Source organism: Tricharina praecox (assembly GCF_024521635.1).
Source record: "Tricharina praecox strain CBS 144465 chromosome Unknown BZA05scaffold_7, whole genome shotgun sequence".
NCBI lineage: Eukaryota > Fungi > Ascomycota > Pezizomycetes > Pezizales > Pyronemataceae > Tricharina > Tricharina praecox.
The window spans coordinates 615348-643292 of record NW_026250409.1 but is presented as its reverse complement, the minus strand read 5'-3'; the positions used below and the strand labels follow the sequence as shown (position 1 = coordinate 643292).

Genomic DNA, 27945 nt, shown 5'->3' with positions numbered 1-27945 from the left:
CGTCCCACCGCAACAAAGAAAAAAGAAGCGACCGTCTCCCCACTCCCAATGATCAATCCATCCCGTAATCGTAATCCACCAATCCGACCCAGTAAAACCCGAAAAGAAAAGCAGAATCCCCACGCGCCAACCGGCCCAAACCCAACCCAACCCAAGCCCAGCAAACAAAACAAACAAAAAAAGATACAGATAAAACTGAACGAACCCGCAACCGAAAGCCAAACACCCCCGTCCATGCCCGCCCACTCGCCCCACTCGCCCACTCCCCCCGCCAAATCCCCCTCTCGTCGCTGAAGCCTGACTGTCAGTGCTTGCTGCCTAAAAAGAATATACAAAGAGATACAGGTATCGGATATCAAACAAACAAAACAAACAAACAAACAAACAAACAAACAAACAAACCGTCCGCCCATCCGCCCGTGCGTCCACAGCCTTGCGTAGTGCCCACGCAGTGCCCACCCCCACCCCCACCCCCACCCCCAGCCCCGTAACAAAAGAACAAAGCAACGCTCGCCCGCTCGATGGCTCGAAGTAACAAAAAAAGGGAGAGAAAAAGCGAAAAGAGAGTACAAAGTGTGCCTATCCTCACCCACCGATACAAAATGAAAAAGAATAAATCACTCGGAAAAAAAGAAAAAAAGAAAAGAAAAGAAAAGAAAAACGGCAAGCAACGGCTGAAAAATAAAAATAAAAAACGAAAAGACAGAACCCTCCCGCCCAGATCCTATGTAATGCTCGCTCGCTCGCCCGCCGCCCCCCTCACCCCACTCTGTGTCTCCCCCAAATTCGTGGTCGCGTTGGTCTCGTGGTCTCGTTAAAAATATGGGTGTAAAAGAAAAAGATCGCTGAAAAGTGTAGCAGGGAATAATACTACACCGAACCCGTAAAAGCACAAGGTCCCACAGTAAAAAGAATTCTTACACCCTCGCACTATGCAAAGTTCCCAAACTTTTCATGGGACGTGAAGAAAAAAAAAAGAGGAAAGGAAAAAAAAAGACTCGCTGGCACCTGTCCCAAACTGAAAAGAGGGCACATGGAAAAAAAAAGAAATAAAAAAAAAGATCCCCAACGCCGAGATTGCGGTCCGGAAAAGCCAGAAAAAAGTGAGAACCGCAACGGGTATCCGCCGAAAAAACTCAAAAGTTTGTGGTGTGACTCTTGTGTAAACCGGGCCGACTGCTCATACTGCCGTGGCCGGCAGTTGGAGATTCCGGGCAGTCGTTGGTGAACCTCTCGAATCCATTCCTCATGACGCCAAACACATCGACACCAAAGAGATCCGGGGTGTCAAAGAGCCCGTCGGCAAATATATCCCGGGGGGTGAACCGGATATTGTGTCCCGGAGAACCAAACGAGTTTCGGGGGACGATATCGTCGGCAATCGCAGTGGTATCCATAGCGAATTCATGGCAGGCGAAGGCGGCGAGGGTTGAACCCCACGGATCGTCGTCGAGAATGTCCACATCCCGAGATGGTGATTTGACCAACTGCCGGATCTTATCCCGATGGATGCGGAGATTGGTGTTAGGGCTGACCGATCTTGGTGGCTTTTGGGGTCGGAGGGTGGTGGCAGGGGTGAGAGGCGGCAGCATCGGGTTAATATCGTAACTCCTCAACGGAGACGAAAGGCCCAACATGGAGGAGTTGGGTGCCATCGTGGATCTGCGGGTCGGACTCTCGTGTTCACGGATGCGCGCAATGGCCTCTTCAGCCCTACCACGCTTGATCCTCGGCTTATCCGAGTCGGTATTGCTCGGACGGATGACCGAGGACTCCAACGACGAAAAGTAGCCACTGTCATTCATGGACGAAACCTTGCGCTTTCTCATCCCGGACGATGACGGGAACAATGGCGGTGGCGTCGCATCTCTCAAGGAGTGGTTTAATTGCGACCTCGTTAGTGGTGGAGACGAGCACATGATGTTGATATGAGGGGGCGAAGAGTTGGCAAGAATGATCCCTTGCGGCGAAGACGGGCGGAAAACATCGTCATCTTCAAGAAGAAGAGAACGACGGGTCGGTTCGGGACTGACGCTGCTTGCACTCCTCGTGGCATCTGACGACAGTGCCAGCACTTCCTCATGCAGACCACTACTGCTGACAACCTTCTCTGTAGCGTCCGTGCTCCCGGCATGTTCCGATTGGGAGGGCGTAGGCGTAGGGTCCGGTAGCTCAGAAGCATCCTCGTGTACCTGAATCTCAGCAGGTGTCGACTTTTTGTTCTTCTTGCCGGTCGAGGTGGTGGTGGTGGTGGTAGCGTCGTCAGCCTGAGAAGATTGTAGTTTGCTTTCCTGGGAAGACGAGGGCACCGGTGATGATGTCGCTGCTGGCACCGATGACTTCTTGCCAGATTTACGTGAGCTCTTGGTCTTCATGAACTGATGCTCGCATCCCTTCTGGATAACCCAATAATTTCCCTTTCCCGGATCATCCTTTGGCCTCTCCTGTTTCACGAATGCCTTGTTGAGGGACAGGTTGTGTCGGATGCTGTTCTGCCAACCATTGTTTGACGTCTTGTAGTACTGAAAGCTGTCGGCGATCCACTTGTAAATCTGAGCCAGAGTCAAGTGTCGACCCGGTGCTCGGAGGATGGCCATTCCAATCAGCGTCGCATAGCTGTACGGCGGTTTCTTCCCATCATCCAGGACCTGGGGGGGTTCCCACGTATCCGGATCAGGTATTGCTGAGTTGTTCGCCGACTTGTCCTTTGAAACCTTCTTCTCCTTGATGGGTGCCGACTCCATAAGTACTCGCCGAACCCCTCCTCCTCCCGGTCCCGCTCCCGGCTTATGTACCTTCCCGTCCAGTACATGCCCGTAGTTCTCCTTTTCGGCCATCGCCTTTGAGGCCTGGAATTGAGTGAACAAGGCAGCGCTCGGCTTCCGCTGAAGCGAGGGCATGGGTATCGCAGTGTCGAAAATGGTTACTGGCGGCTTCTTCATGGGTGAGTCGGTGGTGAACGCGTCCGGGTCCGGCGGGGGCATTGCAATCCGCTCGAAGGAATTTTCGAACACGATGGTAGGAAACGAATTCGGCTTGTGGTTCTGTTGCTTCCGCTTGAGTGGTGAGTTTCCGAGGCCCGCGATTGGCGGCCTGAACATTATCGACTGGAGGGGATTTCCAGTTGTCGATCGTAGGGGATTGGGTTTGCTAGAGGTCGAAGTAGTTGTTGCGGCGACGGACGAGGACGACGAGGCGGCGGCGGCGGTGGATAGTCGTGTGGAGCTAGCGGTCTCAGATGCAGGTGTAGCTGCTGAGTTGTTCGTCGAAGGTGGTGGTGGTGAGGGGGGGGTCTGTGGGAAAGGTCCGAGCACATCTCTGTGAATCGTCATTGGAGGCAGCGCCGAGCGTGTGGCGGCCATGATTTCCAGCGGGCGACAGGCTTTCGGGAAGGCTACTGCAGCAGACCGAACAGAGGTGAGCGACGCGTGAAAAATAGCGCGAGGATTGCTGCTGTTCGGTGGATCGTTTTCGCCGGCAGATTGGGGGGTTTGGGGGGTGTTTGCGATGTAAAGGGAGTGATACCCGAGGAGTGGAGTCGCAGCAGATATGTAAGTGAGTATGTAGAGTATGTCGCAGGGAGGATAGGTAAGTCGCAGCGAGGTTTGCAGGGCGGCTGGCAGCTATAACGGGGAGGGCAGATAGGCGGAGGGGTGTGAGTGAGTGTGGAGGGGGGGAGGTGGTATAGACGATATGGGTATGGATGGTATAGGTTGGTCGGTATGGATGGTGGACCTTTGGTAGTATGGGTAGGGGCAGGGGTATTGGGGGGGGGGGGGGGGTGGAGGGTGGATGGCGGACGGTGGAGGGGGAGGATGGCCTGGGGGGGAGTGGCCTGGGGGGAGGTCTAGGACTGGGCGATCGCTTTGGGTGCGGCGTTGAGGCGGGCGCGCTCGTTTGCTTTCGTACAAGTCTGAGCGCCGAAACAGTGCAAGCCGGATATTCCGAACAGCCCTCTGCTGCTTTGGCGTGTTCGGGATGTCTTCGCCTTCTTGCTCCGCCTGGCTGTGACGTCTTTTCGCTTTGGGACTGTCTCGGGTAAATCCCGAGTGGTTTTCCTTGAGCTCGAGGACTCGATTGAGACGGAGGTTGATATCGAGATTGACAACTATGGAGATTGAGATTGAGATTGCGATTGAGATGGATCTGCTTGTCCGTCCTCCGCCGACCGTTGAGTGGTAGGAGATGCCTTTGTCTTGTTCTTTCTTTCGTTTTGGCCGGTCCTTTTCTTCTTCTTTTGGGTCCGTCTTTCTTCTTCTAGTCTTTATTTCTCCCTGCAACCTATTTTCTTGCGTGCTTCCGTCCGGCCTTTCCTTCTTTCTTTCTTTATTCCCCCGTCGCTCTGTATCCGGCAAAGGAATACTCTTCGGCAGACACGCTCTTCCTTTCCGGAAGTACTCTACTTTTTGTGAGCGGGACGGCAGACGGACTCGCGACCGGAGCCGGGGAACGCACAGCAATCAGAGTGAGGACCCAGGCAGGCAGGGCAAGGCAGCAGCAACGCTTGAAGAAGAAGAAGACGAAGACGACAACGAAGACGACAGGCCGGGGGCAGGCCAGGACAGGGAGTGTTGAAGGTAGTGGTGGTGGGGGAGGGGGAGGGGGAGGGGGCACCGAGGAGAATAAAGACAAGTTCGACTGTTCGAGCAGCGACAGCCACAGCTCGTTCGCGAGCGAGCGAGAGAAAGGCAAAGGCGATGAGACAGCCGAACGGACAAGTTACAACCAACCTTCGTCGAAGACAGTTACGATGCAGTTGCAGTTGCAGTGGACGGAATGGAGTAGGTAGAGTGTGCAGCGTCCGGAAATCTTGGTTTTCCATTTCCCAATCCACTCTATTTCGTGTCCCCATCCATCCATCCATCCTACCATCCTCTCCCCTCCTGCTTCCTGCCTGCCTGCTCAAAGCACTATACATACTCTGGATAACCCTACATATCATACATATCACACATATCACACATGCCCACCACTCTACCTGCGGATCCGCCTGGACGCTAGAGTAGCTAACTGCGTTGCCGAGAAACGCTGCAACGGAATGACGAAAGTCGAAAGTGCCATCGTGCTATTTCCATAGCGATATGCTGTGTGTGTGCATTGTGTGTGTGTGTGTGTGCATTGTGTGTGTGTGTGTGTGTTGCCTCCGCTGCCGTGCAGTGTGCATCCCCCCCACCTGACGATGGGCGTGGTGGATGCAGTGGATGTGGTGGATGCGGTGGATGTTTTGGATGTTTTGGATGTGGATATTGTGGATGTGGATGTGGTGGAAGTGGATGTGGTGGATGTGGTGGTGGTGTGGTGGTATAGTGGAGTGGTGTGGTATGCTAAACGATGCTCGGTGGGGATGGATACTCTACTTGGATGGATGTGATGTCTCTCCCTCCGCTCCCACAGACACTCCGCTCCAGATGATGCGGGGCATGCGCAGCATGATTGATTGACCGACCGACCACGGACCATCACCAAGATATGTCGGCACGCTATGTAGGTGTGTATACGGAAGGGATTGACAGGTGAGGGAGGCCAGGGCGTGCGTGCGGTGCGTACGGTGCGGTGCGGATGATTCAGTTTCGGAGTCGGTCGGCATTCCATGTGTCTCCCTCCGCCTGCACCAATCGCTGGGTACGTAACCACATCCTGCTTCCATACTTCCCTGCTTCGCTGCTTCCCTACTTACTGCGGATCCAGAGTGCGGAGATTACTCGGACGACTGGAACTCGAATGGAGGCCAGTCGTTGAAACTTGACTACCTGCTCTACCGTACAGATAGCACGTCGAAGCGGTCGATCCGAATGGACGGCGAGGGAGGGAGGGAGGGAGGGAAGGAAGGATGGGAGGAAGGGAGGGAGGAACGCAGTGATGTCGTTGACTCGACTTGACGCAGCAAGCGAACCAAGCAGCTGTTGTTCACTCGCGCACTCGCGCACTCCCGCACTCTCCGCTGCTCTACGGTACTCACTCTACTCTACCTGACGTGCTTCGAGATGCCTAAAGAATCCACCACACCATCACACCACTTCACGCCATGCCATGCTGCTCTGGAGCTGCTCCGGAGACTGCACCGACGCTGGAGATACCCGTACATATAGCACTCTACATACTCTACATACTAGTAGATACATACCGGTAGGAGGCCGCTCCGCAGACGAGACGAGGCGAGACGGTAGGTAGAGTAACCAAGCAAGCACTTCCTACAACTCCCCTCAAACATTCTGACATCGAACTGCAGTCTGCAGTCTGCAGCTGTGCTCTGCTCGAGGTGCTCGAGGTAGAGTACTCTGCCTGCCTACCTGCCTGCCTACCTCCTACATACCGTATCGTATCGTGCAGAACCCCACCGGGCCGGACCAAACCGAGCGAGTTCAGCTCAGCTCCGCTGCCATGATCATCTTGACCACCATCTCCACCCTCCCTCCCTCTCATCGCCAGAGCAACCATCCTACAGGCCAAAAACCCCAAAACCTGAAGATTGCGTACCTACCGCATGAGTTGTCCTTCCTGCTGCACGAACGAACGAGCGAGCGAACGAAAGGATGGACGGACAGACGGAACATCCCTGCTCCCTGTCCGTGTCTCCGCGATCCGCCGTCGAAGACGAAGACGAATCAGGGCCGTGCTTGGGCGCGGGTGTAGATTACGTTGATTTGACCACCTCCATCACTGCTACATCTAGATACCTACATCATGAGTTCCCCACGATAACCGGTATGGGTATCTACAGTACAGTCCCACTTACATAGCTCGGAGGAAAAGAAGAAAATGGAAAAGGAAGCCTCATCCACCCCTCACTCAGCATATCCCCGGCGCCTCCATTCCCCTCCATTCCCGAGACTCAGTAGTTAGCCACTCGCCAAAGTCGCCACTGCGTCGCCGCAAACGCGCGCAAAAAGCAAAAAGCAAGGTTAGTAGTTACAGCCTATTTCGGTTGTTACACAGCTGACGGCGCTGCTGAGTATATGGGGTGCTCATCTCGATCCACGGCTTCTCACTCGTCGAGATTCGACGGTTACTAGAATGTAGGTGGTTAATGGTGGTTAATGGTGGTTAATATTCTGCACATGGTGAAACGGACCAAACGGATTAGAGCGTATTCTCTTGCTCGATTTGTCGATCTTTCGGCGGATGCGTAGGACGGTACGGTAGTGCGGAGTTAGGAGAAGTGCTTGTGAAGTAGGTAGATAGGATGCTCAGTACTATCTCGAGTCCTTCTCGCTCTTCTTTCCGAGTGTGTTTGTCCGTATGTGTGAGGGTGTGTGTCTGTCTCTGTGCGTGTGAGTGAGCGTAAACAAACCAGTGAACACACGACGAGACGAGACCATACGAGACAGTGCGTACGGTGCATACGGACCCGGACAAACAGATTATGCGGCGATCGGATCTCAAACGTTTGCTCTCCTCTCCCTATGCCCCTCACCCTACCCCTCCCTCCCCCTCCCTACCTGACTGTCTGCCTAGATGCAGCCTTGAAGCTGGAGCTATCTGGAGCTGGAGCTGGTCAATGATTCGTTCCTGGACGTGTAGTGGGGTGTGGTAGACCGACGAACAAGACCATATCGAGCCCCTTCCGTCCGTCCATCCGTCCATCTTTCCCATGAGCGTCGGAACATGATACTCGATCGTGCATGAATCCATCCCCTTTCTCCGTGTAGACGTGTCAATCGTCCTCGCTTCTTCATCCTACTCCTCCGACCCCTCCTCCGCTGGGGCCGGGTGATCCTCTCTCTGCACAGTCAATTGCGAGACATCTCACCCCCTCCCATGGCAGCTGCGAACGGAGACGGATCATCCAAAAATACTCCAAAAATACTGCAAAATACTCCAAAAATTCGGCAAAAATCCTGCATAATACAGCAAAACTAATAAAAAGGTAATTCAACCAAGCGGCATTAATTGTATTTGTATCACATCTAGCCTGGCGCGGATGATACGTAAAAGGAAATAAGAAAGATAAACAACCATTCCTCCGGATATCATCGCCATACGTACGTAAAACCATGAGATATCGTTCACATGCACCCCCGCATCCTCCCCCCCCGCACCCTCCCCCACCACCCCAATCTATCCACCCACACGACCACGCACACGGCCGCCCCCATCGAATCAAGCAAGATGCCTCTTCTCCAGCTGCTCAGTCTCGTTCTCACCGGCGGCGGTGGTGGCGGGGGGTAGCAGCCTCCGCACGGCCGTTCTCCTTCTCGAGCTTACTTTCTCCGTGGCTGTCCCTCTCCTCAGCATCCAGCTCGGGATGGGGCCTCCAAAAGTCCCTCTTCCCATCCACCAGCCTAGTAAGCCACATGGGCAGTATACCGCCCTTGATCTTCCAAGTCCAGGGGTCCTTGACCTCCTTGGCATAGGGGACGATGCGGCCGCCAGACGCCTTCTCGACGAGCCAGGCGAGGGTGTTGAGGATGATGTACGTGATGATGCCGGCGATGAGGCCGTACGCGATCGAGTACGTCATTGGCATGCACAGCAGCGTGATGAACGCGGGGATTGCGTCCCCCGGGTACGCCCAGTTGATGTCTGCCGCTGAACGCATCATCATGCTCCCCACCAGGATCAGAGTGCACCCTGTTGCCCACGGCGGGATCGATGCGAAGATGGGCGCGAAGAAGATGCTAGTGGGAAGGATGTGAGCGGTGGGCGCACTGGTGGAGACGGATGGACATGGCGAATACGCTCGAGGGAGGGGGTGGGAGACTTACCTGATGAAGAAGCACAGGCCAGTCACGCATGCGGTCATTCCGGTCTTGCCGCCTTCGGAGATTCCGGCGCCGGATTCGATGTAGGCCGTGACTGGAGGGGAGCCAAAGAGCGAGCCGATGGAGATGCCAATCGCATCGACCATGTAGGCCATGGCTGAGCCCTCAAAGTCTAAGTGTCGTATTTGACGTCAGTAAGATATTCCCTTTCGAGACACGGCAATGGTAAAGGCAGTTTTCCGTCGGATCGACATCCTGCTTCCTGGAATCAAGCACGATGGTGCCCATAGTGGAGATGGTAGGCGGGCGAGGGTTGCTAACCTTGGGTTTCCTCATCGACGAAGCCGGCGAAACGAGCCATCGAGTACAAAGTACCGGTACAATCGAGCTGGATCACATCAGTATGCCTTGCCTTGCAGCATCCCCAGCCTTCCAAAGGTACTTACGATATCAACGTAAAGGAAAGTAACCAAGGCTGTGCGAAGCAAGAGGTTAGATACCAAGCCGCGCCACAGTGCATCATGAACTGGCACTCACCGAGTCCGAATTGGGGGCCAGCGCCACTGATGTCCCATTGGAGCACGTTCAACGACTTCTCGATCTTGTGGAATGCAACCACGTCCTTGAAGAAGTTGAAGTTGTCGTTGCCGACGGGAGTGTACGGGAAGTAAGTGACCGCCGTCGTCCTGGGCCACGAGACGATGCTGACCAGAGCGATGCCGGCGATGATGGCACCCTTGACACGGTACATCATCAACATGGCGGTGAAGATACCGCCACAGAAGATACCGAGCCAGAGTGTTGGATTCCGCATCTTGTGGGACAGACACACTCCCGTGTCTGGGTCCTTATACTCGGCGGTACAACCGGCCAGTTCCAACGGCGTCGACATAGCTCCCGTAATCGCACCGATACCAGCGCTATACGTCAACCCGATCAACGCCAGATACAGTCCGATGCCAGCACCAGTAGCCAACTTGATCGACGCGGGAATCGCACGGGCCAGCCATTGCCGCATCCCCAGAATCGACAGCCCGATGAAAACGAATCCCTCAACGAAAACAGCCGTGAGCGCAAGCTCATACGAGACCGGGCCGGTTCCGTGGTATCCCACGACCTGGTACGCAAAGTACGCATTCAATCCCATTCCCGGCGCACACGCGATCGGAATATTTGCGCCGATGCCCATCAAAAACTAAGCCCTCACGGATACGCGCACGGTCAGACGCCACATAAAGCTTATATAAGGACACGGACTGCGGGCGCGACGAACACTAGTAAGTGCCGCGATGGCGGCTGTGGCCGTGACGATGTCGCGCTTGACAACGCCGAGACACATTAGGTACTCCTGGTCGAGGTCGCAGGCAAAATCCGCCTCCGTGCGAGGACACACGCAGGTGCCCCCGGACTCCGAAGTGATGGTGGAATTAACCTGTGGCAAAGGCCGGGTCAGAACCAACCACGGCGACGATACCGATGCGGACACGGGGACTCACGGCAATAATATAACTACAAAGTTGCGCAGCGCAACAGCAGTCAGTACAACGCCCAACCGCCGACCGACCAACACGGTTCCACCGCAGTTCGGATGATTCATTCGGGTTCCTCACGCCATAGCAAAGAACCTGCACGCGTGGGACGAGTTAGTACCTATTCCGAAGTCACACAACCGGAAGGAGGTGCGGCGTCAACATACGTTGCGAGCCCAGCTCGAATCTCGGTGAAGAAACGCGAGCCCTTCCGCTCCTTGGGATGTCCCGAGAACTCGAGTCTGAAGAAGCGCCCCACAGGGCTGGTGGCCACGCGCCTGTTGAAGCGGTCGATGAACGTCATGGCTGTTGAACTGTTGAAGCGCAGCGAGAAAAAAAACTGGTGGCAACGCAGTCGATTTGCAGCCCGTGCTGGTTTTTTTCTTCCGGTTGATCGAACTGGAGGAGGCGTGGGAGGAAGAGGATGCCCCGCTATATGTACCAGGACGGTGATGGCGCGCAGGCAAGTACCGTACGCCTACCTACTTCTACAGCGATGGTGCTGGTGTTGGTGGGGATAGGATATCAGAAGGAGGAAGGAAGAGCACAACCAATTGCCCATACAGGTTACAGGTTTACGGACATGCAGGGCACTTGGGATGGGAACCGGTGCCGGATTATTGCGAAATGAGAGTGGCTATCTTTGGTCGACAAAACGTTCTGGAAAAGTGCTCTGTTGCGGAAGCTGCCCACGCGGTAGGATAAAGATCCCAACCAGAATCCTAGCCCCCCACTTAGCCTGCGAAGTCGCCGTGGTGATGTCGGCGGTGTCGGGGGTGCAGAAAATTCCTGTGGGCCGGCGCCGGGGCGGGTGGGCGGGCTAACAGGCTAGGACAGGCTACACTACTCTACTCTAGAGTACCTCGATGCACCAGGCTTCGACCTTGACAACATATGCTTTTATCTTCCTCCTTCTCCTCCCGCCTGGCCGTTAGAATACCTGTCAACCCTACATACGATTTTGCATGGCAGGAGTGTCTGTTTTGGAGACGAAAGTGATGGCCTCACCACTGGTTCGCCTCTACTATATCTACCGTATCCCACTCATCCGAGTCAATACTATACCCTGTCGATTCTCGGAGGATCGTGACAGCCTCGGAGTTTGAAGACGATGGATCTCCAACATCATATTAACTAACCGTCGCAGTAAGCCGAGCTTGCTTCGAGACTGCTTCTGCTGCATGCTGCAGGAGAGCTCCACTGAGACAGCTCTAGGTATGCTAGGCATCGGACGAACCGTTTCCACCAAGCTCCCCTTCAGTTTCGTACGCGTTCTCGCTGATGTGTATCTGCTCAGGCGCCGTATGGATGCATACTTCCTACTAATGCCTGTGATACCGACCGCTTATCTTTCCGGCCCGGCTCCATTCCGTGTCGGAGTCCCCCGATGGATGGACAGACAGCTCATGAGCAGGCGACGAATTGCTTTTTGCTCGGTTGTCCGTCTGGCGTTCGATTCGACAGCAATTGATCGCTACATACCTATGATTACATCGCTATTGCATCTTCGCTTCGAGGCTTCCAGTTCCGCTCCACAAAACCGTTTCCCACCCCCACCCCTTCGGTGGAGCCGTCTAATCGTCAATCACGGGGTTTGTGTGTCGATCCGTCAGCTTGGGCCGGTGTATCTACATAGAGTACATACACACAAGAGATGGAGGCCAAGCATGCAGGCTTCTGGAAGGAACGTCAAGCGAACTCAAGAGCCGGCGGCATCCGCCCGCCGGCGCGCAGGCCTATGTATGTATCTAGCTTTTGGGGCCTCCGGTACCGATTCCCTCGTGTTCATATCTCCAACGGTACGCGGTACATACTCCGTGCTGTCGAAACAGGTGCGTTTTCGTCTCGCTTTGTATGTATTTATACCTACCTCCACTCTCTAGTATGTACACAGCGGAAAGAACTGACGATGCCCCCCCCCCCATCCATTGCCCCACCCACTGCGGGCCCGAAAAGAGCCTAAGCTTGAAACACCCTAGCCTTGATAGCGGCGGCAACAAATCCGAGAGGCAGCTTGCTTGGGTTGGGGTTCGCTGAAACATCCAAGTGGTTCAGGTTGCACAGGGTTATCAGCTGTATCAGCTGCGTGCGTGAACGGAGCTCGCCAGATTCCAGACTCCTGTCAAGGCCGTGATGCTATTATTCGATGGGACTTAAGGTAATTGGCCGTAGATACGCGAATCGGCGGGCCGCTGCGAATGTAGATACCCAAGTCTGTAGATACTCACATACCTATCCTCTGAGTCGGTATCGGTACTATGCGGTGGTCAATCCCAGCCCTACTGCTCCCCGCTCCCCCCACGGCATCCTATATTGATCGTCCGGGCTCAATGAAGTGCGTGCTGGCTTGTTACACATGCGATTGCCCCAGATGCTTTGACGAGCTGTGGAAACTACGTAGACGAATACCATGGTCTGGTAAAACTCGGGTTTGAGCGGCCAGTTGAGCGCCTGGGTTCACAGCGTCATTGATTCGGCGAGTGCCTGGAGATCTCTCTGGCTCGGGGGTATTCCACCTCCGTATCTCGCCGTCTGCCCACAGGTGCTAGAATACAATCGTACAATTGCATGATAATAGGTGTTTGACCGAGCCAGACACCAACGCTCACTCCTCAGCCGCTAGAGCAGCGTGCCTCGCCAAGCCCCAAACCGTGCGTTAGTTACTCTACTCTACTCTACTCTAGAGGGAAAGATGGAATTCGTTGCTTGCAGTGTCACCTACCGTCACCTACCATCACCACACGACACCACACGTCGCAATGACCAGTCTCAAGCGCTCGCTGACCGAAAGCCGAACGGACAGCGGCTTCGCCTCGAAGGTGTTCCTGCGCTCGTCGAAGGGGAAGTGCGTCAAGGTCGTGCGCGAGCTGTACCTGCGACAGGATATCCCGTGCTCGTCAGATCTCTGCGTGCCGTGCAATATCGCGGCTCCTCCGGACTCGAATGGAAAAGGTACTCTACGGACAGATGCATGGGCGGGGGATTCGGTGGATGTGGAAGGGCGTGCGCTGACCTGACCGCGCTTGCGTACAGTCAAACCGTTCGTGCTCTCAGCGACGCCCGCGGGCACTTCGGCGTTCAAGGACGGCCACTACCTGGTCCCGGACACCAACATCTTCCTGTACTGCATGGACGTGATCGAGCACAAGTCCGCGTTCTACGACGTGGTGGTTTTGCAGACGGTGCTGGAGGAGCTGCGGAACCGGTCGCTGCCGTTGTACAACCGTCTGCGCGCGCTCGCCGCCTCGCAGGATAAGCGCTTCTATGTCTTCCACAACGAATTCCGGAAGGAGACGTATGTGCGCCGGCTGCCGGCCGAGACGATCAATGACCGGAACGATAGAGCGGTGCGTGTGGCTTGCGCTTGGTATAAGAGCCATCTCGAAGAGGCCGTGGCCGGGACGAAGAGTCGTTGTCCCGAGGTGGTGATGTTGAGTGATGATAAGGACAATCTACGGAAGGCCAAGGCGGAGGGGGTTTCGTGCTGCAATATCAAGGAGTATGTCAAGGGACTGGAGAACGCCGATGAGCTGTTTGATATGATCAGTGCGGCGTTGGAGGATCAGGATGCTAAGGCGGCGCGTGGTGATATGATCTATCCCGAGTACTACTCCATGTCGAAGATGAATACTGGTGTGAAAGCGGGGACGCTGCACCAGGGAATCTTCAACGTCAGTACCTACAACTTCTTGGAGGGGTCGATCCATGTTCCATTACTCGACCGGCCTCTGATCATTCTCGGTCGTGAGAACATCAACCGTGCCGTATCAGGCGATCTGGTGGTTGTTGAGCTTCTTCCGCAGGATCAATGGAAGCAACCTTCCAGCAAAATCCTTGAGGAGGAATCCCTAAACAAGAACGACAATCCCGAAACAGACCAACCGGAAGCGGTTGAGACGGAGCAAGAGCGAAGGGCATTGATCGAAGAGGCGAAGCGATCCCAAGGCAACAGTGCTGAGGGAAAGCCGCAGCCCACGGCGAAAGTTGTCGGCGTTGTCAAGCGGAACTGGCGGTACTACGTGGGCCATGTTGATCCCTCGTCTGCCTCGAAAAACAAAGGGAGGGGCCAGCAGACTGTATTCCTGCTTCCCATGGACAAGCGGATTCCCAAGATTCGCATTCGCACACGACAAGCCTCGGAGCTGCTCGGAAAACGGATTGTGGTGGCCATTGACTCTTGGGACAGGACTTCCAGATACCCAGTGGGCCACTTTGTTAGATCGCTAGGAGAACTGGAGACTAAAGAGGCCGAGACCGAGGCGTTGCTGTTGGAATACGATGTTCAGTATCGGCCTTTCCCTAAGTCGGTCCTGGACTGCTTGCCCAGCGAAGGACACGATTGGAAGGTACCAGAGATGACCGACCCTAGGTGGAAGGGCAGAGTCGATTATAGAGAAAAGTTAATCTGCAGTATCGATCCTCCGGGTTGTCAAGATATCGACGACGCACTCCATGCTGCTCCTCTTCCTAATGGCAACTTTGAGGTGGGCGTTCACATCGCTGATGTCACCCACTTCGTCAAGCCCAACACTCCAATGGATGACGAGGCTACTGCCCGAGGAACGACAGTATACCTGGTGGACAAGCGTATTGACATGTTACCGATGCTGCTTGGTACCGACCTCTGCTCCCTAAAGCCATACGTCGAGCGGTTTGCCTTCTCCACCATCTGGGAGATGACGCCAGACGCGGAGATCGTCTCGGTCAAGTTCGACAAGTCAGCCATCAAGTCTCGCGAAGCTTTCAGCTACGAGCAGGCGCAGATCCGCATCGACGACGCCGGTGCGCAGGACGACCTGACGCAGGGAATGCGCACGCTCCTGATGCTCTCCAAGAAGCTGCGTGCCAACCGTATGGCCAACGGTGCACTGAACCTCGCCAGTCCCGAAGTCCGTATCGAAGCGGACTCGGAGACATCGGACCCGATAGATGTCAAGACTAAGGAGCTGCTGGAAACTAACTCTCTGGTCGAGGAGTTCATGTTACTCGCCAACATCTCGGTAGCCGGCAAGATCTACGAAGCCTTCCCCCAGACAGCCATGCTGCGTCGCCACGGCGCACCACCAGCCACCAACTTCGAAGAGCTCCAGAAGCAGCTCAAGGTCCGCAAGAACCTGCCGTTGAGAGTTGACTCGAGCAAAGCCCTCGCCGACTCCCTCGACGAGTGCGTCGACCCCAACGACCCCTTCTTCAACACCCTCGTACGCATCCTCGCCACGCGCTGCATGCTCTCCGCCGAGTACTTCTGCTCCGGCACGCAAGCCTATCCCGAGTTCCGCCACTACGGCCTCGCCTCGGAGATCTACACGCATTTCACGTCGCCGATCCGCCGGTACGCCGATGTCGTCGCGCATCGCCAGCTCGCCGCCGCGATCGAATACGAGCGCCTCGACCAGTCGCTGCATTCCAAGGCCAAGCTCGAGGCCGTCTGCAAGAACATCAACGTGCGCCACCGCAACGCGCAGTTTGCCGGCCGTGCCAGCGTCGAGTACTATGTTGGCCAGGCGCTCAAGGGCCGCGTCGCGCAGGAGGACGGGTTCGTCATGCGCATCTTCAGCAACGGGTTCGTCGTGTTCGTGCCCAGGTTCGGAATCGAGGGCGTCATCAAGATCAAGGAGATGTCGGAGGCGGGAGTTGCGTACGAGCCGAAGACGGAGTTCGATGGCGAGAACTATACGCTCAAGGTTGAGACGGGGAAGAGGGAGGTGCTGCTGGAGTTATTCGCCAAGGTCAAAGTTACGGTTACCGATGCGAAGGAGGAGAGTACTGGGAAGAGGAAGATTCAGTTGAAGCTGGTGATTTGAAGGCATGTGACTGTAGACAGTATTTTCTTCTTGATTACCAAATTACGATCTATGCTCTTCACCTTTTTTGGCTCCCGTGATATCTACCCAAAACAAACCCCAATCCCAATCCCAATCCCAATGCAAATACCTAACATACACAGTAGTCCCACAACTTACAACACGCCCTTAGTACTAGGCACATCGTTGCTCCCAGTCCTCGTAGTCGCCTCCTTCAGCGCCAACGCCAGCGCCTTGAACGCGCTCTCGGCCTTATGATGATCATTCTCTCCCTTCAGCACGTCAACATGCATAGTGATACCTGCGTTCTGGGCAAAACTGGCCAGGACGTGAGGAATCATCTCGCAGCTCAGGTCTCCGATCCTCTCCCGCTTGAGCTTGAGATCGACAGTGGCACAGGGACGGTTCGAGAGATCGACGACGGCGCGCGAAAGCGCCTCGTCCAAGGGCGCGAAACCGGTGCCGAATCGCTTGTACCCTACGATAGGGCCGATGGCGTCTTTGAATGCGCTCCCGAGCGCCAAAGCGCAGTCTTCGGCCGTGTGGTGATCGTCGACTGTCTCCTTATCAGCTACAACTCCCTTTCCCACCCCCCACTCCACTCCCCCCACTCCCCCTCTTGCGTGTATGTGTGTGGAGACGTTACGTACTATGCAAATCACCCTGACAAGCGAGACTCAGCGACCAGCCGGAGTGCTTTGCGAGGGCGTGCAGCATGTGGTCGAGGAAGCCGATGCCGGAGTTGATGTTGATGCTCTGGGCGGCCGAGGTCTGTGTAGCGTGCGACGCATCTTCCGCGGCGCCACCGAGAGATTGCAAAGAGCCGCCGTCGAGCGAGAGTGAGATTTGGATCTTGGTCTCGTTCGTGTTACGGTTTAGGGTCGCGGTGCGGCGGGTGATGTCGGGGGCGGACATCGTGAGGGTTGGGTGCGGTGGTGGTGTGGCGGGTGTGCGGGTGCGGTGGAGGGGCGGATTGAGTTCTAGTGGGGCAGAGGCGGCAGCTTAAATTTGTGGGCCAACTCTATCCCTGCTTGCGCCATGCGGCTCCGCGGCCCACCTCGGCCGGGTAAGTCCTACGCCTCAGCGCTGCCAGCCAGCTCTCGAGCTCGCATCCATCCAACCAACCAACCTACCAGCGCGCGCACACAACCTTTCCACACCAGCACCACCCTCAAACCAACCAACAACAAGCAACAATGTCATCCAACGTCGGTCTCTCTACGCCGCGCGGCTCAGGGACGTCCGGGTACGTACAGCGGAACATGTCCTTTTTACGACCACGGGACGCGCCGCACCCACGGGACCGCGACAGCCTCGACGCGAAAAAATACCAGCAGCGGGCGCCTGACGCGGAGATCCTGCTACACGACCGGAAGCGCGCGGTGGAGGTGAAGTGTCTCGAGCTGCAGGACCGGCTCGAGGAGGCGGCCGAGGTCGACGAGGAAGAGATCGGGAAGCAGGTGCAGAAGCTCAGGGTGCAGCTGCTCGAGGAGATGGAGAGGGGCGGTGGTGGCATAGATAGGGGAAGGCTGAAGCCGCATATGGTCCATGAGATTGCCGCGGCGAAGATGGGTGAGTGCTTGGCGGTCTGTTTGCGATGCGTGCGTGCAGAGAAGCTGATTGTGTGTAGTCGAGTCGGAACGGCTGAGGAATGCGCTCGGCATCTCGAAGGACTACGAAGAGGGCAGTCATTGGCGCCGCCAGGAGGAGGAGAAGATCCGTCGGTTGGAGCAGCGCGAGATGGGTGCGAACCCGGGCAATAACAATTCTCGGAGACGGAGCGCGTCGCCGCCGAGAAAACGGATGTCGCCGCCGCCGAGGAGGGAGAGAGCTGGCAGGAGGGAAGAGAGGAGAGACGACAGGAGAGACGACAGGAGGGAAGACAGGAGAGATGATAGGAAGGAGGACAGGAAGGAGGACAGGAGAGAAGATAGGAAGGAAGACAGGAGGGACGACAGGAGGGAAGACCGAAGGGAAGACAGGAGGGAAGATAGAGGTGGAAGGAGGGAGAGGGAGAGGTAGCCTGTCCGTCTACTGTATTGTTCTACAGGACTTTTTTTCATTCTTCATATGTATTTCCTTCATTCCTCAAGTTAAGCAACCGGCGTTTCGGCATTATTTGGTCGCACAATTCTCCCGATCGTTATGTATAACCCTCTGCCGCTGAGCTGAGCTGAGGCTCTTCGGCACCTCCGGCGTAAGCCAACAATCCATCATGACGTGACATGCCGCCTCTCCTTCAGTTCACCTCCACTCCACCTCACCCACCGCAACCATGCCGTCCCCACTCCCCAACGACGACCGTCCTCCTCCCCCATCCTCCCTCCCTCTCTCCGCATCGCTAACTCATCCCAGCCCGCAAACTCTCGCACGTAGACTCGGCAGCGCGCGCCGCCAGCATCGGCGCACTCGTTGGCGCCGCGAAGTGGGGCGCCGTGTCACTGGCCGGCGTAGCACTGGCGCACGCGTTCTCGCCGCTGGTGCGCAACCTCACGATTCAGTTCCGCGTGTACCTGTGGATGTGCCCCACGACCATTGGGTCGATGGTTGAAGCTGACCAGTGAGTTCGCCCCCTCGTGCTGTGGGGGGAGGTGGGATGGGGGAGGTGGGGAGGTGGGATGGGGGAGGTGGGGAGGTGGGATGGGGGCTAATCGGCGGCGGGGGGTAGTCGGTTGAGGATGTATGAAACCATGGTGCGCGCGGAGAGGAGGGAGAAGATTGAGGAGGCTAGGGAGAGGGCGCTGGTGGAGGAGATGGTGCTGCTGGATGAGATGGAGGCAAGGGCGAAGGAGCGCGCGGCGACGAAGGGGAAGTGAACGCGAGCGCGAACACGATCGCGATCACGATCGCTGGATGCAGGTGTAGGATATATGGATGTAGCATCCAGATGTATATTAACTACTACTACAGGAGACTTCTTCTTCCTCCAGTCATCCTCTTCTCTATGGTACTTGCGACCCCGCCTTGGACTCATTACAACACTCCCGCACCCCTCCTGGCCGTCCCCAGAAAACAAATAAACGGGTATCCTCCTACTACTGCTCCCAGATAATATATACGAGAAGTGAACACCAAAAAAGAACGTCGTCAATCATCAAAACGTGCACTAAAAGTGGCAGGCGTGAAAGGCACACTGCCTAGTAGGCGGAATATCTGACAGGAGAAGGAAGCAATTACAGGCCAGTAAACATGAAAACAAACAAACGCAAGTGCCCCCGCTTTCGTACGTGGTAACTCAAACTTCGTGCTTGATGGGCTTGTATCCATTCTTGCTCCATGGCCACGACCAGCTGGAGAATGGCGAGGCATGGGCACTGTAGTTTGAGTCGCGGAGGTGGACTCGCCGGTATGCGTAGAATCCGCAGACGTAGAGAGACGCGCAGAACGCAAAGACTACAACCGTCACTAGCAGCCAATGCTGACCCATCCAGAAGATGGTCTTAGCATCGTTGCGGTGCCACGAGGATCCCTTGTACACGCCGAAGAAGCTCCACGGATGGTCGTTGTACTCGGCAGGCATCAAGATGCGTACACGAGTCTCCTCCGATTTCACGGTGGGCAAGTACTCCTTCCAGATGACGCTGAGGAACAACGGGCCGGTGTTGTACATGACCGTCACGTAGGGTATCTGCCAGTTGCGGTTGTACTTCTGCAAGCTGTCGAGGACGCTCTTGAAAAACGGGTGGTTGGGGACACTGCCCATTGCATCGTTCGAGATTCCGCTGGGGGTGGTTTTGCGGAGCCAGGCGTGGTATGAGAGAAGGGGATCGAGGCGGCGCTCACAACCCTAATGCCAGAGCTGTTAGAAAAAAAGAAAGCAATTGTCTCGGAGAGGGACATACATCATCCAGGTCGATGTAGATTCCGCCGTAGTGGTTCAGAATGAAGTATCGGATAGCATCGGCGCGCATAATCGGGTACGGGTAGTTATCGTAAGTCTCCAAGAACCAGTCGTACTCCTTCGCGATGAAGTTCCTGGCTTTCTCGTTTGTCCAGAGCTGTTTCGCACAATCAGCCATCAGACCACAATACCACCGCCACCACCGAGAGACCCACCATATATTCATAATCCTCATGCAGATCACGACAGCTCTTCTGAGCCTTCTGCCACTTTTCGGGAATCGACTCATTCGCCCAGGTCTGGTGGATGATCTTGGGGATGTATTGAGGCAGCTTGTTTATTTCTTCGAGGGCATCGGGGGCCGGGATATCAATTGCTGGAATCGCATCGTTGGAGCAGTCCTCGAATAGCAATGTGAGAAGGGTGAACACCGAGTGCAGCAACAATCCGATTAACAGCAGGTTGGCAAGGAGGAACAATAGCAGCCCTCGACTGGGTCGCATTGTGAGACGTTTGGTGTTTTTGTTTGTTTGTGGTGACCGGCGCGCGTTCTCCAGGGGGCGCAGAATCGAGACGAGAATCAAAGGAGCGACCAACGAGCTTTAGTGATAGCGTCTGTACTTTCGGAGGTAGGCGGAGGCAAAGGAAGGACCGAAGGAACGAGGAACGAAGGAACAATGAGAAGAAGGAAGGAAGGAGTTAGTTATGTATGGTACGAGAGAAGATGGGGGAGTGAAAGTGGGATAGGGCTAGGCTAGATGGTTCGGGTTGGAGAAGGGGGCGACGCGCTAGTTACCAGGTAACCACTCTGTCTGGTTAGTGGTCGACAGTCCGGTTTATGCATAGGTGTGCGACCCTGCGACGCCGCGACAGTCCTTCTCCTCCTCCATGTGTAGCATGTGCAGGAGACGGCGGACAGGCGGAGCGGGGCAGATGGGCAGCCGGCGGGGCCAGTGCGAAATTCCTCTCACATCCTCTCTCCGTCACTTCTCGAAGCACAACTTCATTCCCAGCTGAGATCCGAATATAACTAAAGTACACGAATACGGTACATAATAACAAAATCCCAGGCTCGTATCGAACATTCCGTCGGGTGCTCCACATACCCCCCTCCTTCGGACGCGCGGCGAGGCGATCAACACTGGCGGAGCCATGTCCGCTAGGTATTTATTCCGGTTTTATTCAGGCACAGGAGGTCCAGCCCAGCACAGCCGCGAATGCTGCGACAGCGGCGATGCGGCATGCTGAGTGGCTGACATGTGTTTCACCGCCAACCGTGTCAGGACCCTGAATTCCTTCATGCAAGGGAATAGAGTACGGTGGGTACTCTGCATGGCTAATTTATACACGAAGCTGCGGTAGATACTGCGCTAGTCTGGCATGGAAGCCTGCCACTGCCAAGTTGTGAGCAACTGGATTGCAGGTCGTCTGTCTGGAAACAGAAACCTCTCCTTGAAACCCACGGGCTTCTTCTCCACAAGCTGGCCATCCCCATCGTGGGGAAGGAGAAGACGGAAAAAACACATCTACATCGTACCAATCAATTGTGTACCTACTTCCTCGGACGGCAAACACACCCACACGGTACGGTATGTATCAATCAGTCGTGTTGTCCCTCAGACGAATGGACTCCGCCGCACTTACCACTACAACTACTTACTCTGGTCAGGTACTTCTACTCTTCGTGGGTGCGCTGAGCGATCTTCTCTGTGGCCATGTAGAACTCAGAGCCGCAGCCAAGCACAAGGCGGCAAGTCACACTCAGGAACACATGAAGCAGACAATCGATCGACACGCTCGCCTATCCATCCTATCATTGGCCTCCTCCATCCTCTGGGCATCCGACTTCGAGTCGATCAGTTATGACAGCACGATACCTATTGGATTTGGATACCCAGAGACTAGTTTCCGAGTCCACCTTCTCGTGGTCCACGAAACGCTCCGATTTTTGGAATAAGCAGGCAGAAATTCGGAGTAAATAGGCAGAAACTTGGTCGATCTGTGGCTTGGTCGGTTCCTGGGCAAGCCTTTGGAGCGACAAAAGGTTTCAGCTAAGGGAATACACGAAACCGCCGAGTGACATTCAATGGATCGCTCTGAATGAGAATTACATATCTGCTCTGGATAGACCGATGTGCTCACGCAGTCTTCTTGGAGTTATGAGTCTAGCAAGGTTATTTGGGTGCTTGATAAACGGATTCTCGTCCAGTGGCGATGGAGTGGCCCCAGCTGCACCGCCGGCGGCGAGGGCAGAGTGAGCATCGAGTGGCAGCTACTTGGCTACAGCCGCGGTGACCAGAGGGGGAGTCCGAATAGTATTTAGTTATACTGACATCGGTGAAGTCGCCGTGCAGCATGCTCCTCGTATGAATTCCAACCAGCATCTTTGAAGCAGATGCCCACGCGCGTATTCGTTTCGGACCCTCGTCGCGTCGGGGAGCATAGCAGATGAGCATATCATAGCTAATCGGAAACTAGACACGAGCTTAGCCACAAAGAACGCACATTCCACTGGTTCTCGCCCAAAGTAGATGTTCATTGTTGAGGCCTCTCGGACACCATAACTTTTGGTGACTGTCCGATCGAAAATCTTATGTACCATCACTCCGGGCATGTCCCAAATCCACCCGTGTGATTTCGGATTCAAGCGGTATCCGTGGACAAGCGATGCCAAGAGGAATAACATGCTACCGAAGGCTGAGATGGTGAGTCCGTGCGTTGTATTCCACGGGAGAGAAGTGTGGATACCGCTGCCATAACCTCACGGTGGAAGGATGCGATATACACACACTCGAAACGCTGTCTTGTACCGGACCCTTCATGCACCGGTACACGATGATAGCCTCGTTATTCGGTGTCTCCAATGTCCATGGGAGGTGGTGGTGTTGCTATCACACGAGTGACGATGATCTTGGGACACTTGGGCTGAGGGCTTGGTACTATGCGTCCCAATACTTTCCTCACTAGTCCGCCATGCAGCAAGGGGCTGCGCAGTGATCCCGGCGTTCCTCCAACACTTCATCGATTGTTTCCGTTGCAACCATCCTAACCAACCACAACAATAACAACCACCCCTCGCCCCAACAAGGCCATCCCTCCCTTCTCTCCTACTCATTCACCCCCCCATCCTCAACTCCACGCCTCTCCCCACGACTAGTCGAGCGAGACGCGAAGCTCTGAAACAAAAGCGCGTAACCTCACCACAGAACACACCACACAACCCCAGCGACAGTAACCCACTTGAGCCGCCCGTTGTCCCATCAACCACTTCTCCCCCACCACTACCAAAACAACACTTCGCTCCGCTTCCCCCCCGCGCTCCTTCGCAACCACCGCAAGAATGTCCACCAAGCAGCGTGCCCGCCCGCGCCTCCTCACCGACACGGAGCGCGCCCGCCTCGACGAGTTCACGGACAACATCCACTACTCAGACCGGTATGAACCTCCTCCTCCCCATATACCCGTCACTGCGCTGCTGCGCAGGGGGAATTTAATGCCCATGAACCACCAGAACCCCCGCTGACTTCGAACCTTATAGTTATTCTGATAAGAACTATGAGTATCGGTTCGTAGAGCCCGCCCTCCCCCCCAACACCCCGCTCCGCCGCGCTCGCCTATTCGAGCTCACAACTAATTTCGGCACCCTTCCAGGCACGTGATGCTTCCGAAGGGCATGCTCAAGATGATCCCCAAGGATTACTTCGACTCCGAGACGGGAACCCTCAAGATCTTGCATGAAGATGAGTGGAGAGGCTTGGGAATCACCCAGAGTCTGGGATGGCAGCACTACGAGATTCATGCGCCAGAACCCCACATTCTTCTGTTCAAGTAAGTTTCGTATTCATTTGCAGCAGCCAGTCGCTTTGTTCTGCTGCTGCTGCCTCTGCTGTTGACCGGCCGATTGCATACTGATGCGACCCTTTTTTGCAGGAGGCCCAAGAACTACGGGCAATAAATTTCCTTGGGACATTGAAGTTCTTTCCTACTTTACCGGCGTTCATTCTTCCTTTTGTTTTTCTTTCGCAAATACAGGCGCTTTGGAAACAACTCCGTCACCGGGTGGGGTGGGTGGACAACACACCTTGCTGCTGCTGCTAGCACTACTACTACTACTACTACTACTACTACGCACCTGACCCAGGGACAGAATTCGACGATACCAATGAATTTTTGCTGTGTTTCCGCTCGCAAGTTTCGTCCGGGATTGGGTTCTGTGGGATGGGGAGGGGCTTTGGATTAGTGGACTGTGGTACATAGCAGTAGGTGTCATGGAAGATAATTGCAAGTGGTTTTCTTTTCGTGTGTGTGCATGCTCCTACCTACCTACCTACCTACCTACATGTCTCGTCAGCTGGGTGCAAAGCCGCGCGTTCTGGAGTGCGAATTGGAGCATGTGGAGCCATACAGTCGGGAGCTCGGGGCACAACATCGCTCCGAACCCGCTCCACGAAACACCCGATCCAGCCAGCGGAATTCTAGAGAACGGCGCCATTCGGGTACCGACGGTCAGGAATCGTATTCGCCGGCCGAATGGCACTCCACTCGTAAACCAGTAGCGGATGAACAAGACACCGACCAGCCACGAAGGGGGGAACAGGCGCAGTAATAATCCCGAACCCGTGAAATTCACCAAACCTTTTGGTATACATATATCTAGCCAATATCTGATTATAGCTACACCCCCAAACCCCGTCGTGACCGCCTGTTGAAAAACGCGAGCCATAACATAACCCCAAAATATACTCCGTCCCGTCCAGTCCAGTCCCGTCCAAAAAAAACCAGATAACCAATAACCAACATATAAAACAAACGCCCATCAAACCTTCTGTTGAAACGAAGCAAAGCAAGCGCTGTCCCGTCTAGGTACCCACATCCCACATCGCACCTACCCACAAAACGCCCTCAACGTGCTCTCGAGCTTGGTCTCCATCTCCTCCCACTCGCCGTCAGGCGTGCTGAGCGCCGTCACCGCGCCGCCAGCCCCAAGCCACCACTGCCCCGCGTCGCCCTCGTCGTCGTACCGATACGCGCTGCGGATGATGACGTTCCAGTCGCCGGCGCCGCACACACTCAGGTACCCTAGCACGCCGGAGTAGACGCCGCGCTCCTCGTCGGTGGCCTCGAGGGCCTGCAGGATCTCCACGCTGCGCTTCTTCGGCGCACCGGTCATCGAGCCCGGCGGGAGCGAGGAGGCGAGGATATCCAGGCCTGTCAGGCTGGAGGAGGTGGGGGAGGCGGAGGGGGAGGGGATTGCCCCCTCGATCACCGAGACCAGCTGGAACACGCTGGCGTACTCCTCGACGCTCATGAGCAGCGGCACGGTAACGTTCCCGGCGCCCAGGATCCGGTGCAGGTCGTGCCGGATCAGGTCGAGGATCATCAGGTTCTCGGCGCGCTCTTTGGGCGTGTTAAGCAGCTGCTCCGCCCGCTGCCGCGTCATGCCCGCTGTCTTTCTGACCGTGCCCTTGATCGGCCGCAGCTGCACTGCGCCCGTGCGCGAGAAGGAGAGGAAGCGCTCGGGCGAAGAGGAGAGCAAAGTTACGCCTTGCAGCCGGAGGTAGGCGGCGTAGGGGGCGGGGTTTCGCGCGCGGAGGAGCCCGTACAGACTCCAGACTGGGGGCTGGGGGGAGGGGAGGTTAACCCGTGTGCGCGCGGTTAGGCAGAGCTCGTAGGAATTGCCGCTTGCGAGGTAGCTTTGGCATTCGCGCACGAGGGATTTGTAGAGCTCCCCCGAGGGCTTGACGATAGTCGGCTCGCAGGCCTCTTTGTAATGCATCTGGATAGAAGATGGCGCGGCGATTCCGGCGGGCGGAGGGGTGGCCGACGGCGTAAGTGAGAGGTCGTGTTCTTGCTGCAACTGCAGCTTCATCGACTCCAGCCATTCGCCGTCGTGAGGGATCAAGGATTGCACATAGATTCGGCCAGTCAGACTGTCGATGACTATGCTGCGCTCCGCGAAGGCGAGGTTCACATCTGGTCGCCTTTTTCGGTTGTGAGGGAGTGGTATCGAAAGCGACTCCACACCCAGTTCGTAGGAGAAGTATCCGACCAATCCGCCCCAGAATGGGGATTCCTTCTTGCCACCACTGGCCTTGCGCCGTTCCATATAGGAAGCTAGGAACCGCCACACCGACGCATTACACGGGGGCTGTAGCCCAACGCGCGAGGTCTTTTCATCCCCAACTTTTGACAACTCAATATATGAGTCACCGGCTGTATATCGGATAAGCTGAGTGATACCAGGTGTTAAAATTCCGATTATGCTCCATCGGCCCGGAGTCGCGGCGGATTCTAAGAGGACGAACTCCCGTTTCGATTCCACGTCGAGCATTTCGCAGATCCTTCGAACATCGAGGCCTCGAGCAAACAGACTGGTCGTCTGGACCGTATTCACGGCGCGTGCTTCAGGAAGCTCTCCAGCGTGCCGCAGTTGGTCCAGCAAACTCGCTTCACGTGGGCGGACCCTCCAGCTTCCTGGGAGTCCCGTAGTCCTTCGTCCATGGTCCATATTCCACCTGCAGGCCGACCGCCAGAAATTCTCCACCACCCTATCGCTCCCTTCCGTGCATATAGATTCCGGATGGTATTGGACCGCCCGGAATGGCTTCGTCCTGTGCTTCACCGCCATGAGGACCTCGCCATTCTCCGCATCATCCGCCCATGCCAGGGCTTCCAGGTCGTCTTTGCCTCCCTCTCCAAGTGTCGCATGTAGTGAGTGGTACCTGACCGCACTCATGTTCCCGAGACCTTCAAAGAGGTCCACCCCGCCGTGCCGGATCGTAGACGACAATCCATGTTTAACCGTGCGCAGCCTCTCGACATTGCCACCAAACGCAAGGCATAGGCTCTGCAATCCTAGGCATACACCAAATACCGGTAGCATATGGGAGCTGCCCAGATGCCAGATATCCTTTATGATGCCGACATCTTTGTCGTTGTCCGGAGAGCCAGGACCGGGACCGATGACGACCGCGTCGAAGCACGGAAGGTACGGCAGTAGCCCCTCGATCGAAGCGAACGGAGAGTCGATGTGGATTGTGTGGACTTCGGCGGCGGTGTAGCGCGAGAGCTGTGCCGCAAGGTTATGGGTGAAAGAGTCGTAAGCGTCGACCAGGAGGATCCGCGGGGTCTCTGCTGCCGCCATTGTTACCCTGGGCTAAAGGTTGAGCTTATCAGGGACCGTAGGGACAGTCTTCGGGAAGTCGCAGTGAGTCGGCGGTAGCAGTCACGGCTGCTGTTGGCTGTAGTCGGTGTTGTGCGGTGGTTGTGCCATCGTGTCGGGGGTGTTGGAGGGGTTGGAGGCGAAGAGCGGCTTTTCGCGGTGCATGGAATTTTTATTTTTTCCCCTGTGTTCCGAAGTGTGGGGTACTTTTAGCTAGTCGTACATCATAGTTGAGAAGATGGAGGCATGGCGCATGGCTGGCTTTCGGAGGATTCTGCTTGCCGATGCTTCTGCAAGTCTGCAAGAAAAGAAGACGAAAGAAGTGCTTGTGGAGATGGGATGAGTCGAAAAGTCGCCGTTTTGCCCTGCATGCATGTCTTATAAAAACTGTCGACCCTGAGCTGAAGGCTCAATTGCATGCACGCGTGGGAGTTGTGCTAAAGCCGACCTCTACCACCAATCAACCCCGCCATCCACCTCCATCTCTATTTCTACGACCACATCCAACCTCTGCCGATTCCCGTATCTCAATACGGCTTGGATTACTCGGCGGGACTCTATACCGAGTCATCAGAAAGCACGGGGGCATTTTGACTGTTAGCACCTGTTGTTCGACCCATTTATCAGCCACTCTACTGTTCCACGGTTCTTCAATCTGAACCCCGACATCCGAGTTGCCACTTTTGATTGGTATTTGAGAGTTCCTCATCGCCGCCGCCACAGTCCTAACGCTTTGAAAACTCTCCCCTTACAGCGGTATCCTTTCACCATCGCACAGTCTACCTGGTCAGGGATCCTCGGTGTCGGCTAAGTTGAGACAACTGGTCATGGCTTCAACTCTTACCTCCGAAATGCTCTCGGAATCAGGAGACGAGCGATCCCAGGAGCTAGGAACAGTTGCATCCAT

At 55.6% G+C, this 27945-nt stretch overlaps 11 protein-coding genes across 11 annotated transcripts; 6 read left to right on the top strand and 5 right to left on the bottom strand.

The window, feature by feature from the left end:
* Window positions 1–759: 759 nt before the first annotated feature.
* Window positions 760–3713, bottom strand: BZA05DRAFT_392385 (fork head domain-containing protein). The gene has a single exon (XM_051483091.1). It carries the CDS (start codon window positions 3360–3362, stop codon window positions 1137–1139), a length of 2226 nt encoding a protein of 741 aa, XP_051341179.1. The 5' UTR covers window positions 3363–3713; the 3' UTR covers window positions 760–1136.
* A 185-nt stretch (window positions 3714–3898) lies between these two features.
* BZA05DRAFT_392383 (uncharacterized protein) lies at window positions 3899–4578 on the top strand (the record flags this gene model as incomplete). The annotated part of the gene is made up of 1 exon (XM_051483090.1): window positions 3899–4578. The coding sequence occupies exon 1, from the start codon at window positions 4186–4188 to the stop codon at window positions 4573–4575; it is 390 nt and encodes a 129-aa protein (XP_051341178.1). The 5' UTR covers window positions 3899–4185.
* A 535-nt stretch (window positions 4579–5113) lies between these two features.
* BZA05DRAFT_392379 (uncharacterized protein) lies at window positions 5114–5820 on the top strand (the record flags this gene model as incomplete). The annotated part of the gene is made up of 2 exons (XM_051483089.1): window positions 5114–5622; window positions 5689–5820. A coding segment is annotated over exon 1 (245 nt), but the record flags the coding sequence as incomplete, so codon positions are not given.
* A 2220-nt stretch (window positions 5821–8040) lies between these two features.
* On the bottom strand, window positions 8041–10879 carry BZA05DRAFT_248492 (permease). Its single transcript, XM_051480005.1, has 9 exons — window positions 10399–10879; window positions 10313–10327; window positions 10199–10211; window positions 9976–10134; window positions 9240–9897; window positions 9149–9177; window positions 9024–9090; window positions 8706–8874; window positions 8041–8618 (listed from the first exon to the last, which is right to left on the bottom strand). Exons 1-9 carry the CDS (start codon window positions 10533–10535, stop codon window positions 8141–8143), a joined length of 1725 nt encoding a protein of 574 aa, XP_051341176.1. The 5' UTR covers window positions 10536–10879; the 3' UTR covers window positions 8041–8140.
* Window positions 10880–12668: 1789 nt separating this feature from the next.
* Window positions 12669–16060, top strand: BZA05DRAFT_472542 (uncharacterized protein). Its single transcript, XM_051488021.1, has 2 exons — window positions 12669–13183; window positions 13265–16060. Exons 1-2 carry the CDS (start codon window positions 12991–12993, stop codon window positions 16033–16035), a joined length of 2964 nt encoding a protein of 987 aa, XP_051341175.1. The 5' UTR covers window positions 12669–12990; the 3' UTR covers window positions 16036–16060.
* On the bottom strand, window positions 16061–17008 carry BZA05DRAFT_350662 (Imidazoleglycerol-phosphate dehydratase-domain-containing protein). Its single transcript, XM_051481285.1, has 2 exons — window positions 16686–17008; window positions 16061–16591 (listed from the first exon to the last, which is right to left on the bottom strand). The coding sequence occupies exons 1-2, from the start codon at window positions 16948–16950 to the stop codon at window positions 16191–16193; spliced, it is 666 nt and encodes a 221-aa protein (XP_051341174.1). The 5' UTR covers window positions 16951–17008; the 3' UTR covers window positions 16061–16190.
* A 223-nt stretch (window positions 17009–17231) lies between these two features.
* Window positions 17232–18057, top strand: BZA05DRAFT_443378 (cwf21 domain-containing protein; the record flags this gene model as incomplete). The annotated part of the gene is made up of 2 exons (XM_051486840.1): window positions 17232–17607; window positions 17666–18057. 2 exons carry the CDS (start codon window positions 17232–17234, stop codon window positions 18055–18057), a joined length of 768 nt encoding a protein of 255 aa, XP_051341173.1.
* A 138-nt stretch (window positions 18058–18195) lies between these two features.
* Window positions 18196–19061, top strand: BZA05DRAFT_248438 (uncharacterized protein). Its single transcript, XM_051480002.1, has 3 exons — window positions 18196–18338; window positions 18391–18595; window positions 18704–19061. Exons 1-3 carry the CDS (start codon window positions 18311–18313, stop codon window positions 18849–18851), a joined length of 381 nt encoding a protein of 126 aa, XP_051341172.1. The 5' UTR covers window positions 18196–18310; the 3' UTR covers window positions 18852–19061.
* Window positions 19062–19139: 78 nt separating this feature from the next.
* Window positions 19140–20535, bottom strand: BZA05DRAFT_248448 (nucleotide-diphospho-sugar transferase). The gene is made up of 3 exons (XM_051480004.1): window positions 20092–20535; window positions 19878–20033; window positions 19140–19822 (listed from the first exon to the last, which is right to left on the bottom strand). Exons 1-3 carry the CDS (start codon window positions 20377–20379, stop codon window positions 19271–19273), a joined length of 996 nt encoding a protein of 331 aa, XP_051341171.1. The 5' UTR covers window positions 20380–20535; the 3' UTR covers window positions 19140–19270.
* Window positions 20536–22875: 2340 nt separating this feature from the next.
* Window positions 22876–24247, top strand: BZA05DRAFT_392354 (regulatory subunit of cyclin-dependent kinase). Its single transcript, XM_051483088.1, has 4 exons — window positions 22876–23311; window positions 23415–23441; window positions 23528–23704; window positions 23807–24247. Exons 1-4 carry the CDS (start codon window positions 23217–23219, stop codon window positions 23829–23831), a joined length of 324 nt encoding a protein of 107 aa, XP_051341170.1. The 5' UTR covers window positions 22876–23216; the 3' UTR covers window positions 23832–24247.
* Window positions 24248–24484: 237 nt separating this feature from the next.
* Window positions 24485–27433, bottom strand: BZA05DRAFT_392352 (ADC synthase). The gene has a single exon (XM_051483087.1). It carries the CDS (start codon window positions 27018–27020, stop codon window positions 24762–24764), a length of 2259 nt encoding a protein of 752 aa, XP_051341169.1. The 5' UTR covers window positions 27021–27433; the 3' UTR covers window positions 24485–24761.
* Between the last annotated feature and the right edge of the window lie 512 nt (window positions 27434–27945).